This window comes from Triturus cristatus, chromosome 12 (genome assembly GCF_964204655.1).
Source record: "Triturus cristatus chromosome 12, aTriCri1.1, whole genome shotgun sequence".
Taxonomy (NCBI): domain Eukaryota; kingdom Metazoa; phylum Chordata; class Amphibia; order Caudata; family Salamandridae; genus Triturus; species Triturus cristatus.
Window position 1 is genome coordinate 177,423,203 of NC_140595.1, and position 13,666 is coordinate 177,436,868.

Genomic DNA, 13,666 nt, shown 5'->3' on the forward strand with positions numbered 1-13,666 from the left:
GGGAGAATACTGCTGTATAGTCTATACAAAGCATGTGATCTACAGCTCACATGCCTCGAACGGATAATATTACTTACCCAGTAAGCATCTGTTCTTGGGATCTAAAGCTGTAGATTTACAAGCACCCACCTGCCTCCCCGGGTACATATACCTTTTCCAGTTTCTTACTCGTATACATACACATGGACATCTTTTTCTACACTTACTAACTCTATTCTCACCCTCTGCGGGAAAACAATTTAACAATGTAGTCGATGCCCATGCATACTATCACCGAAAGGAGGAGTCACCTTACCTCGTGACTGGAAAGACATCTTCGGAGAAAAACAACTTGCAAACATCCGAACCTAACACTAGATGGCAGGAGTATGCAAAGCATGTGAATCTACAGCTCTATATCCCAAGAACAGATTCTTACTGGGTAAGTAACATTTCCCTTATATATGCTAATGAAATTTACGAAATAAAACACACTTTGTTCCTCCCCCAATTCTATTTTTCAGTAGCAAACCTTCACAGATCAGCCTCTAACTTGGAATACGCACCATGAGTCTATACTTTACTGTTAAATGAATTGTTTTCTTCAGATTTGTCAAACAGTGTTATAGACATAGTATGGTCAAACAAGATTTTTAAAAGAACAAAATGTTCATGCATATAACTAGCTATGGCTCAACTGTTTAGAATGTTAGAAAACCTTAGGAAATTATGTTAAAAAGCAAAGGTTACAGGGACGTTATAGTTAGGAAATCAAATTTTAAAAAGACCTTAGAAATTCACAGAAAAAAACAAAGGTTATAGGGACGTTATAGTTGGAAAATAGGATTTAAAAAAACCTTAGAAATCCACTGAAAAAAGCAAAGGTTACAGGGACGTTCTAGCTAGGCACAGGTTTAACTTGTACAAAATCAGTCAAATTCAGCAGCTTTAGTTAGCTGACCTAACTATAACACGTGTCCTTGCAATGCAGTGCTTATGACCTCACATATTACATCACTAATGACATGGTCAGTGACACATCTGATGACCTTCACAGACCCATACCAGTACTTACACACCCCTCACTGATTTATAGATCTATATACATATCCTCTCACTCACCCATATAGCCACTCACTCACCCACTAACTCTCTAATACAGCCACTTACTTATCTACTTATACACCCATACAGCCACTCACACTGTCAGTCACCCTCAGAGGTAATCACACGCCTACTCACTCATCCATACAGTCAATCACACAGCCACTTACTCATTTAGATACCCACTCACTTATACAGATACTAACATACTTACTTACCTATATAGTCACTGACACAATCACACACTCACCCATACAGCAACTCACATTCACTCACTCACCCATACAGTCACTCATATACCCCATCACTCACCGATTCTACCTTTCTCATATCAAGTTACTCACCCATATACCACTGCCATTCACCCAGAGACGTATACACACTCACTCATCCATACAGCCCTCATACACACACTAACTCACCCACTCAGTCACATACCTCCTCACCCACACAGACACTCAGACACCCATAGAGGTACTCAAACAACCAATCACCCATACAGCCACTCTGTCAGAATTCCTAGAAATGTTTCCACCAATCGCCCTATCATAGCGAGTATTCTAGGTTGTAAAATCCTTAGAAAACAATTGTACCAGGGCAGTAGAGGGAAATGGAGATCGAGCTGGCAGTTTTGGAATTCCAAGATGTCTGCCAACTCGCCCATCTCTGTTGCGCTCTAGTTGATCCTTCCAACCACGATTGGAATGTGAAGCACGCGCAGATTCTAAAATGTGCACTTCACCTAAAAATTTTCCAGAGTTAGATGTTTTTCTGAGAGCTGTCCCGTCGGTTGAGTTAATGAGGGTAGAAGCGTTGAAGTCGGAGAATATTGTTTCTTCGGAATAGCTGCAGAGTCATTTCCCGAGGTCTTTAACCTACGCATTTATTTTCAGAATTAAAAGGAAGCGTTTCGCTGTCTAGCGAGATGTAGTCCAATCAATCAAATGTGTTATTGCATTTAAGCGGTTATTCTTAGTCAAAAGAGAAAAAAGGTTTAAACAAGTCAGCAGTCTGACACGTGTTTGTGTCCGACTGGTAACATTCAGGTAACGGTTATTTCTAAATACTTTGTATCAAGTTAACTAAGTCTAAATATTGAAACTATAGCTAGAAGAGAAATGAAACAAAATACAGATAGAAAAGAAGAGAAAAGCTTCACTGAAGAGTGTCAAAAAGTCCTTCAACCAGAACAGCCGATTTGGTCGTCGGCTCCCACTCAGTCACGCAAGTACTTCTCCTGGAAGTAAAAGACACTAGAGTGTTATACAATATAGAGTTGATAAAAGTTTTTTATTTTGAAAAATAAATTACTTTTCAAGCTTCAACATAACTAAAAAGAGGAGCTTTTGCCAGAACTCGTTTGGGTTTGAAATAATCATAGAACAGTTAAGATTAACATGTGATATATGTTGGGTGTAAGAATTACAGATGCATGAAAATTAAGACCTGTTTTGTATTACAGTTTCGACTACTACTAGGGGCCAGAACATATTTTCCAACTGACTAGACAACATCAAACTCGAGGCTCTTAGAAGTGAGACCACAAATTCTGGCTGTCTCTTCTCATTCCCTATCCACTTCCCCCTTAGTACATGTCTGCAGGAGGTGGTAAAAGAGCTTTTGTGGAGATGTTTTGAGATTGGCATTGGGAATTAGCATCATTCTGCTCCTATGTATTCCAACAATAATCACAGTGCCCTGACACTTGAGTACCCACTAACACACCCATATAATTACTTAGACACCAACTGACAGACTGATACATTCACATAATCAGTCATTCACCAATACATTCACTAAGACAACTAATCACTCACTTATACAGTCAGTCATGCACACAGTGAATCATCCATACAGGCACTCATACACTCACTGATTCACCAGTGCACCTTGGTATATACATTTAACACTCATAAACCTTTTTAAAACACAGTCACTGGATGATGTCATCAGTTGTGTCATTTGATATGTCATCAGTCATGTCACTGACCATGTCATGAGTTATTTTTTATGTGAGGTCATAAACAGTGCATTGCGGGGGCGCGAGTTATAGTTAGCTCTGCTAACTATAACTGCTGAATTTCACTGGTTTTGTACAAGTGAAACCTGCGCCTGACTATAATATCCCAGTTACCTTTGTTTTTTCAGTGAATATATTTATGTTAGGGCAATGTTTTTTTAGAGAGTGATTTTAGGCTTTAGGGTGGGTATGGGTTTTTAGGTGTCAAAGGTATTTTTAGGGTTTTGGATGAGTATGGGTTTTCAGGTGGCAAGGGTCATTTTAGGGTTTAGGGCGAGTATGTGGGTTTTGGGTGGCAAAGGTAATTTTAGGGTGGGTATGGGTTTTTGAGTGGCAAGGATACTTTTAGGATTTAGGGTGGGTGAGGGTTTTTGGGTGGCAGGGGTAATTTTCAGGTTTAGAGTGGGTATGGGTTTTCTGTGTCAAGGGTATTTTTAGGGTTTAGGGTGGGTATGGGTTTTTGGGTGGCAGGGTAAGGCTTTAGCGTGGGTATGGGGTTTCTGGTGGCAAGGGTCATTTTAGGGTGGGTATGGATTTTCAGGTAGCAACAATAATTTTAGGGTGGCAAGGGTAATTTTAGGGTTTAGGGCGAGTATGTGGGTTTTGGGTGGCAAAGGTAATTTTAGGGTGGGTATGGGTTTTTGAGTGGCAAGGATACTTTTAGGATTTAGGGTGGGTGAGGGTTTTTGGGTGGCAGGGGTAATTTTCAGGTTTAGAGTGGGTATGGGTTTTCTGTGTCAAGGGTATTTTTAGGGTTTAGGGTGGGTATGGGTTTTTGGGTGGCAGGGTAAGGCTTTAGGGTGGGTATGGGGTTTCTGGTGGCAAGGGTAATTTTAGGGTGGGTATGGATTTTCAGGTAGCAACAATAATTTTAGGGTTTTGGGTGGTATGGGTTTTTAGGATGAAGGGTAATTGTAGAGTTTAGTGTGGGTATGGCTTGAGGGGTTGTGGGATTTTGTTTAGATTTATGTATATTTGTGTATTTACTATACATATTACCTTCTGGCGGTCTCCAGTATGTAGTTATAGTTAGGACCTAGTTTCAATAGGAAGAGCGTTTTTTCATTTGCCAATAACTTTGGTGCCCTTTGACGAATCTTCACGGAATGTTCAAAACTGATATGACGCTCACTTCAACTGCTGTCTTGAAAATTTCGAGGTGATCCGTCAAGCGGGGGCCAAGAACCAGGGGTGCTTAAAAGCATGTTTTCCCCATGCTAACTCAGATAGGACCTTCAGACATGGCTACAGCCCGAACAGCTGAACAGAATTACAGCAAATTTGGTAGGAATGTAGATGTTGGTCCAAGGAAGTGACTTTTGTGATTTGGTGTAAATCCTTTGAGCAGTTGCAGAGAAATAAAAAAAAAATCCAGTTGTATATATTGGGACGGAGTGGATCCGCAAAACCTCCCGATCTCGTGCTGAGATCTTATTGGCTGCCAACACTTCAAACCAGGAAGTGTTGGCAGCCATCTTATGATTCGGGTGAACCGAGTCACAGAAAAAAAGATTTTTTTAAAGAAAAGGGGGCAGGATAGAAACACCCTGACCCCCTAGGACTCTTGGGGGCCAAAAAAGCATTTTTTTAAAACCTTTCAGCGGGAGTTGAAACTACACACCATGTATATCAGTCCTCTTTATGCGTTAACAATGTTAATTAATATGCCTTCAATTTGCTGCACTTGATTTTTCAAACTGCCAGAACTGCTGCAATTACATTTGTATTATGGAGCCTGCCTTGCTAAAGGGACATTACTAAATGGATTGATTCCCATCACTGAGATAGGTCCCTTCAGGAACATAACTAAATGGCAATTACGGCAAAACTAGGCCGTATTAATGAACATTGTTAACGCATAAAGAGGACTGATATACCTGGTGGGTTGTTTTACAGGATGAGTCCAGCGCTCAAATGGGTCAGATACCAACTGATGGTGGAAACTGTCCAGGGCACATATGTTTGGCGACAACCTGCAAAGGCGATAAAAAAAACTGTCACTTTGAAAGGAAGTCCTCTTTCTATGTGCACAAATTAACTTGTACTTAAATGGGGACCAGTTGCCAGTGTTCCGAAATTGACATGATTAAGGCAGGATGCCAAAACGCATCGTCAATAATACATTATCATGATACAGCCATTGACTGCCCTGTTTGCTCTGTTGGGGAGCGTTGGTGGAAGATTTACATGTGAGCACCACAAACTCACGAAGGAGGCATCCGTTCAAGTGTTCGGCAAGAGATTTGTGGAATAGGTTACAATACATATATATAAATATATATATATATATGCACACACATGGACTTTCTTATGTATGTGTGACTATATCTAAAATATATAAATGAGGCAGTTGTGGCAAAAGATATGAGACACTTCTGGAAATTGGTAGCAAATGGTAACAAAGGTCCATCTAGTTTAATTTCAGACACAATTCAACAAGGGGTCTGGCTTGCCCATTTCTCTGAGCTGTGTAGAGCACAGGAAAGCTCTTTGGTCACTGATGTTATGCAACAAAATTATGTTAATCATTTCCCTGAAGTCCCTCTGATGTTTGAAATAAAGGATACTTTGGATGCCATTAAAACTATTGCTTCTGGCAAGGCTGCCGTACCTGATTGTGCCCCGGGCGACCTATTCCTGGCTGACGCTGAGCTTTGGGCCTTTTATTTCAATAAGTTGGCAAATTATATTCTGAAAGGGGGGACTATTCCCATCAGTTGTAAGGCAGCCCAAATTGTGCCTATTTAATAAAAAGGGTTTTAGGGACTCCCCACTATACTATAAGCATAATAGTAGTGGGCCAGAAAGTCTTGGCTAGACAAATTCTAGGGAAAATAGATTCTTGGATAGATGACCACCAGGCCTTTTCGCCACTGCAAGCTAGATTTAGAAAAGGGTCAGCATGATCAACCAGATTTCTAGTTTTCTCTGAATATATTGGAAAACCGTCGTTTTACAGAACAAACACCTTTATCTTGGTTTTGCAAATTTAAAATCGGCATGTGATCTAGTTTCCATGGTACATCTATGGGATAGTTTGAGGAATAATGGCGTTCCAAACAATATCTTGGATATACTGGCTTGTTTGCACCAGGATACTTATTCCTAAGGGAGATGGGGCCATGCCCCACTTAGCCATAGCTACACTTAAAGGTGCATACTGGACTTATGTATACGACAGTGAACTCCAGAGGGGTACTTATGGGCCACTTACTTCTCATTTTTTAGATTTTAAAGCTTCTAGATTGTTTGAATCTTTTTTGGAGCCTATTACTCCATTGACTGCAAGGGCACTTTTTCTTAAATATTGCGCCGTCATTTTACCGATTATGTGTTTTACAGCAAACTGGAATCCACCAAAGACATGAAGTACTGTGTGCCCTGTTTGCCAGAAATCAGACGAAACAGTAGCACATTTCTTCTTTTTCTGTCTGGGCTATATCTGTTATAGGAAAACATTGTTCCCCTCTGCAAACAACTAGGTTGCCACCAACTCAAAGTAGTCTTACTCCTACTCTGCACAGATACGTCACAAACAGTCGTATGCGCAGCATCCAAGTATCTCCACTGAAGTTGGATTACTTGAAGAAAGGCATTAGAATAAGCAGCATAGACTCTTTTTGTATCAGGATTACCGCATAACCCACTCAGATCTACACATGCGCTAGAATCAAAATGGCCTTTATTTAATTGTTGCCAATGATTTTATTTATATATTCATTTAGATAGTTTCTTTTACAAATATATTTCACTAGTTATGAATACACATTTTTGTAATTCTGTGGCAACAAAAGATTTTTTCAGGATTAAAACAAATCACTTTACTTGATGATGTGCAAACGCAAATTTAAATATTTTTGCTGAAATCCAATTTCCTAACTTTGCCCTATTTAATGGAACATTACATGGAGGCATTCTGTACCTGAATCAATCTGTATTTAACTTAATGATGTATTACGGAATTATAATTAAATACTTGTGTGTATTTTATGTGCATTAATTAATGATTAGCCCAAATAAAGTATTATGATGATGCTGATGATAACATTTATATATGTATGTATTTGTTTTAAAAAAAAGTGTACCTAGCTGTACATTTTTTACACTACTTAAACCTTTAGCAGGCATCCCTTTCCAATGCAAATGTAAGTATTTTTACAGGAAAATATAAAACGTTGTAAAATATATAGAAAGTGTTTATACTTACTTGGAAAAATACTTATATTTAGTGGTGAAACCTTTACCACTCATGTGCCTTTACCATTCATGCTTTTACAACAAAATGTGTTGTTAAGGCATGGGTGTTAAATGCATAGTTGTTGTAAAAAAAAATGCGTGGTAAAGGTTATGCTTGGTAATGGCATTTGCATTGTACGGACCGCATTGTAATGACTGTGTTGTAACAGCATGGGTTACAACAGAATGCGTAGTTCTGTAATACACCCAGCTGTTTCAAACCAAAAACATGTAGCAACGTGTGTTCACAATGAAAACTGATTATTGTGTCACATTTCGTCCAAGCAGACCAAGCATGTTTATAAGTAAAATAAACACAAGTTAAGTGAACATACTGAGATTTTGAGGCCCAGTGCCTTAGAAGCAAACTCTTGTTAGGATTCCCTAAGGCTAGCACTTAAATTAATGTACATAATAGCAACAGTGTTCCCACATTCCGCATGTATGCAGTGCATACACGCAGAGTGTGGGAGCACAGTTGCTGTTGGATTGGGCACGCTGAAGAAGCACACCACTTAGGAGCCGATTCCGATCTCGCCTGGGAGAAGGCTCCGTCCGACTCGGATCCAGAGGGCTTTCCGATCGACTCGTGCTCCGGGGCTCTGAGTGCCCGAGTACGATGCGAACAAGCACTGACGGACACGGGTCGCTCGGAGCCCCATTGAAGTCAATTGGAGACAGTTGTACGATGCGTACATAGGCTCCCTTTGACGAAAAAGGTACGTTGCGCACAAGGGCGCCCCCTGTAGTGGGGACGCGTCTGTGCCACCGGCACCGTACATGCATGTGTAGGGGGGACCCTTGGGTCCCCTCCTGTGATCGACTCGTGAGACTACAGGTGAAGGGGGTGGTGCGGCGCAGACCCCCGAAGCTTGCTTCCCAGTTCGTTTACGTGTCGGAGGCTCCGACTTGATCTGGCTGTCCGATGCGTGAATTGTACTGGCTCGGTCGGAAACCGCCTTCATTGCACAGCACGGTTTGCTTACGAACGAGACGTGCGGAGCGGTTTGGACCTGGAAACGATGCGGTCGGCGATTTCGCGTTTCTCGCATCGTACTTGTTTGCTCGTACAGCTGTACGAGTTGGTCGGAAAACATGCGTACGGCTCATACTTTTTCTGGCCAGATCGCGTTCGGAGCTCTTCCGAGCGAGATCGGATTCGGCTCCTTAGTGTGTGCAAAGAGAAGCTAAGGACTACGCTAACAATTATAACATATGGTTATAAGGAACATTCCAGCGTGACTCTCGGGTTGAAAATAAAACAGAGGAAGTGACAGAGCACATCAGATGCAAACTGGACCAGGGAGGTAAGGCCGTTCTGATACTGCTCGATCTGTCGGCGGCCTTTGATACGGTCCCACATAATAGGCTCCTCAATAGGCTTGAAGACATCGGCCTATGTGGGACCGCCCTGACCTGGTTGTCCTCTTTTTTGGGAAACAGGTCTTAGGATATTTGGCTCCCTCCGTTTTTATCACCGATGCCAGTCTCTGAAGTGGGTGTCCCTCAGGGCTCCAATCTCAGTCCCGCCCTCTTTAATATCTACCTATCCTCCCCCTTGCATCCATGATAGAGGCAGAGGGGGACAAAATTATCTCCTACGCTTACGACACTCAGCTGATTTTTTGCTGTGATAAGGGCGCCGACCTTGATGGGACAAGGATCGGGGCTTGTTTCACGAAGGTGTTTAACTGGTTTATGATTAATCAGCTTAAGTGCAATCTGGACAAAATTGAAGTGGTTTTCTTTGGAAGTCCGGAAACCCCTGAGTGGCGATCCTGGTGGCCTGAGGATCTGCCACCCCCACCTGTAGAAAAGGAGAAAGCCAAAAACCTAGGAATCGTGTTAGATTAAACCCTTTCCATGCGACCTCAGATTCAAAATCTTACTGGCGCATGTTTGGAATCCTACGAATGCTAAAAAAATTCTTGCCACTTCTGCAGCGGGAAAGCAGAAAGATTGTAGTGCAGGCAATGGTGACTTCAAAGCTTGATCATGTCAATTGCCTGTACCTGGGTCTTCCTAAATCTCTGATCCAGGGCTTACTGGTGGTCCAAAACGCGGTGGCTAGAGCCATTTTTAAACCTAAACCCAGATCTAACATAACTCCAATTCTTACATCGCTACATTGGCTTCGAGTAAAAGAACGGATAGACTTTAAGGCTCTTACCATCTTCTTTAAAGCGTTCCACAATGTAGGAGCCGGTTGCCTCATCGAACAGGTCAACTACTACACTACCTCTAGACCGTTACGCTCTTCCAATGCCATCTTGACCTGCGTGCCCAGGATTCGCCTGACCCGGACGGGTGGCAGATCCTTTGCTTTCCTAGGCGCGAAACTGTGGAACAGCCTTCCGGTGGCCCTTAGGATTAATACAGGCCTACTTTCCTTTAGGCAAAATTTGAAAACTTTGCTTTTTTAAGCATTAATCTGGGTCCTTCTCACTCTTTTCCTCCCCAATATCTAGGCGCCAGGGCACTGTAGCCTGAGTAGCTGTGCGCCCATACAAATAACCTAGTTCATTTCATTTCATTCAAAGAGGAATCAACAATTGAACTTAACAAATAATGTTTTGTGGGGAGGCAATTACTGTGATGAGGCAAGTTGCACAGCGATTAATCCTGTATACAAGGATACTCTGTGAATGACTTTCAGGTCGGAAGTACAACCGAACTAGAGGACCTCCACAATTAGTTTTAGCCCTGAAGAAGTTGCGGGATAATGTCCTAACGTAACAAGTGTCGCCTAAGGTTTAAAAGGTTCCATTGGAATGTAAAAGAACCTCATGCAAGAAAAAAAGAAAAATATTAAAAGAAACAGAGGATTTAGAAGATGATTGTCATTGTATCTTTCTGTCACTTGACTTTACACTACAAGCGTGTGCAGGAGACTATTATGTACTTTGGTTGCAGTCTTTTGATCTCAAATTAGGAGGATGGGTGGTCTTCCCTACCTCTTTGCACCGCACACAAATAGCGTTGCACTGAATACTAATGCAAACTGCCTGATAGCGCAATTGACCTATAAACTTACCACCCAAATTGTAATGGAGACTTTAAATTAATGTTGGTTAACAGTAAAACACAAAGGCCTATCAAAACACACCCCAACCCAACTTCTTCAATGATAGTGATTTTAGACAGCAAGTACTTATCAGTTAGTAGTAACACTAGATATGAATATTTAAATATATAAATATTTTAGATCAGAGTAATGGGATAACATGTTGTGGAATTGCCCACATTCACAGTAAACACTTAAAACAGTGTGTTTGTTTCTAGAGTGATTAAATGAAAAGAGTAAGCGAGCTTTGGGCCACGCTATGTTTCATGCTTCCATTGCCACTGGTTGAAATAAAAGACTGAGTTGTACTAATGCCAACTGGAGCAACTTTGTTTTACAAATAATTTGAAACTCCTTTGAAAAAATATTGAACAGTTTGCCAAACAAAATGTATTGTGGTCTAATGTTTTTGGCTAGGTTCACACTATGTAAATACCACATGCATACATGCCGCAGGGAAAAAGGACAACTCTAACTTGAGGAAACATTGCAATGAACCTTGAAATACAATAATGTAAATAGAGGACAGGACCCCCCTGAAACTGTGTTTTGCTTCCACTTTATAGGTGATGCTAGGTGGGGCTTGGTTTGAAAAAGATGTGGGTGACCCCAGTCGAGTGTCTGATGAACAACTCTTGCTCAGAGCCACCGAGGCTGTGAAGAACCACTTGGGTGCACATGAAAAGCCTTCTCGAGCCATTGTGAAGTTGCACAAGGTAATGTAGGTTGAAATGTTGTCTGCTGAAGGTAATCAGTAGAAATCAGTTGCCCTGATATTGCTCCACTTGTTGGTAGCTTTTGATGCATTGACCAAGGTTTATTTATGGAATGTTGTGGCCAGGTGATTGATATTCATGGTACAGCACTGCTTTGTATCCCCTCATTTCTCATAGCTATAGGTCACTAAAATCATTAGTGTAATTTCATCTCATTCTCTTCTTACCTGGGTTGTATGCCATCTGTGTTTACATTCCTTCCCAGTTTATCAGAAGCTGTGGTCGTGTTTTCAGCTCCAAGCTCATGAATTACTTTTTGCATGAACTCAACAGTAAAGGTCACATAAGGGTTGAGTGCCTGTAGGAATGCAGTACGAGATGGAGGTCATTAGCCTCTGATTAAATGGTGATATGAAAGAAGTGTGCCACCTGTCCTAACCAGACTAAGACAATCCACCAGTTTAAGTGGTCAGACCATTTCACCTCTGCTTCAGCTCTAGTCTTCTTGGCAGGGCGTAAGCTGTCATTCGAATCCCATGTAAATTATCCTAATTATAAATGTGTATTTCCATCTGCATAATATCGCCTTCCAACTGTATAATATTTCCAGTATTTGCCCATGTCTAGGGTAGAGTGACAGCTAGGCTTTCTGCATACATTCCTTACAGCCATCACACAGGGAGGGCGGGGGGATAACATGGTTACATCTGCATTTTGAATGGTCTTCCTGTGCTGGGAGAGAGGGAGGCAGGGTGCACTTACATTTGGCTAGCTTATTCCCTACTGTACATCTGGAGCCAGGGCTGGGTTGAAAGGGGGTGTTGTGCACTACTTATAAGTTTGTTTTGAAGTTACCTGCACATCAAAGACATTTTTAGTATAAGCTCAGGGGCTCTGACCCCATGTTTTTAGACACAGTGTTAGGACCGGTAACCAAATGCTGCTGGCTCTACATGCTGCACATTGCCAGGGACTGCTGTGCTGCCAGGAGGGACTGCCATTTGGAATACTTGATTTGTTATGTTGGCCTGTTGCCTGCTGATTGTGGGGCTGCAGGAGGGACTACCACTTTGCACTGCCCTATGTTCTTGCCTGCTGCCTTTTCCCTGTTTTTCTGCCTTTTGCCCCAGTGCTCTCCACGGGCGTGTGGGCTTGCCTCCCCGTATTCCTATCAGGGGCTCGGAAGTTCTCCTGCACTATCCATGATATGTGGGACCCTCAGAATGGCCCCCTTTGGATTCCGCGGACCCAGCGCATAGTGAGTGCTGTTCCTTGCCCCTCGTGGTTATGGCTCAGCTCCTGTTGAGCGCTTTCGGAAGAGCGGGGATTGCGTATGCCTACTTTGTTTTTTAAAGCCAGTGTGGGGTGAGCTTTTTCCCCATTGTGCAGAGCAACACAGGAAGAGCGATTTGCTCTGCTGGAGTCCAAATTGTGGGTGCGTTCCTGTCCTGAATTCCTGCATTCCAGGCCAAAGCCTGCAGTGACTGCCTGCACCGTCAAGTCAGCGCGCAAGGATGCGTTTCCCAGCAACCCCAGATGCCCGAGGAGGCCACCACACCACTCTTAAAGGAAAGCGGGCACAGCAACAGGAAGACTATGACCCCCCCAGGGACATTGTGTTTTCCCAACGTCCCAGCATCTAAGAGTGAAAGGCAGAGAATCGAAAGGTATGGCCTGACGACAGCCTAGTGTTGAGCGCTCTGACTGCGGAAGGACCGCACAAGGCCTTCACACAGGATTTTGCAGTGTGTACCCTCACCCGTTTTGTGGCGTTTTCTAGGGTCACTTGTCGTGCATTTTGGGGCATTCCTTGGCAGCCCTGTATACGTTATGACTTGCCGGAGTGCTGTATCGGATGGTTTCCCCTCGAGAGGTTCATGATTGTGGTAACACTGGTCTCCATGGGTCAGTGAGACCGTGCCCGGACAAAATCTTGCCACACCTACCATTTTTCTCATTTGAAACTGTTAAATGTGGTTGGTTTGGGGTTTCACAGAAGTTACCGTTAGGATCCTAATAAATGTGCATCTATGTCCAAGGCTTAATTTAGGCCTTCCTGTGATACTTATTTGAAATGGTATGTCTTGAAAAGTCTGTATGTGCCTTACATGCATTTTAAGTGATCTGTGGAAAAACTAACCGATCTCCAAGGGTACACATGGGAGTGTTAACAGTTCTGTCCTGTTTGGATTGTAACACAGACAAAAATACTGTATAGAGTGATTTTTTCTTTTCAATTGATGTGATATAGCCCAAACTGCTTCATTTCATGCCCTCATATAGGGATGTATGCCGTTTTGCCATGCTTTGTTTAGGAGAACGAATACTGGATAATGTACCTGCGTAGTAGGCACAGTAATGGGGTTTTATGATGTTTTACAGAATACAGTTGTTCTTTGATTGCACACATTGTGATGTTTTTGACAATTGCCTAGTTGGCAAAGTGATTACTGGTTTATGATGTTTTGGTCAATGTTTCTGTATAAAATATTTTATATTTTTATATAACATTGTATGGAGTCTCTTATGTGGTGTATTTGTGTCACT

The 13,666-nt window shown here is 42.2% G+C and overlaps 1 protein-coding gene across 3 annotated transcripts in view; it reads left to right on the top strand.

Moving 5' to 3' along the window:
* PPOX (protoporphyrinogen oxidase) overlaps positions 1 to 13,666 on the top strand; it is a 285,846-nt gene that overhangs the window by 254,072 nt on the left and 18,108 nt on the right. For all 3 annotated transcript variants that reach the window (XM_085638560.1, XM_085638562.1, XM_085638561.1), the window contains exon 11: positions 10,970 to 11,119. In XM_085638560.1, coding sequence (XP_085494686.1) covers positions 10,970 to 11,119 — 150 coding nt within the window. The remainder of the gene's footprint in view (positions 1 to 10,969; positions 11,120 to 13,666) is intronic.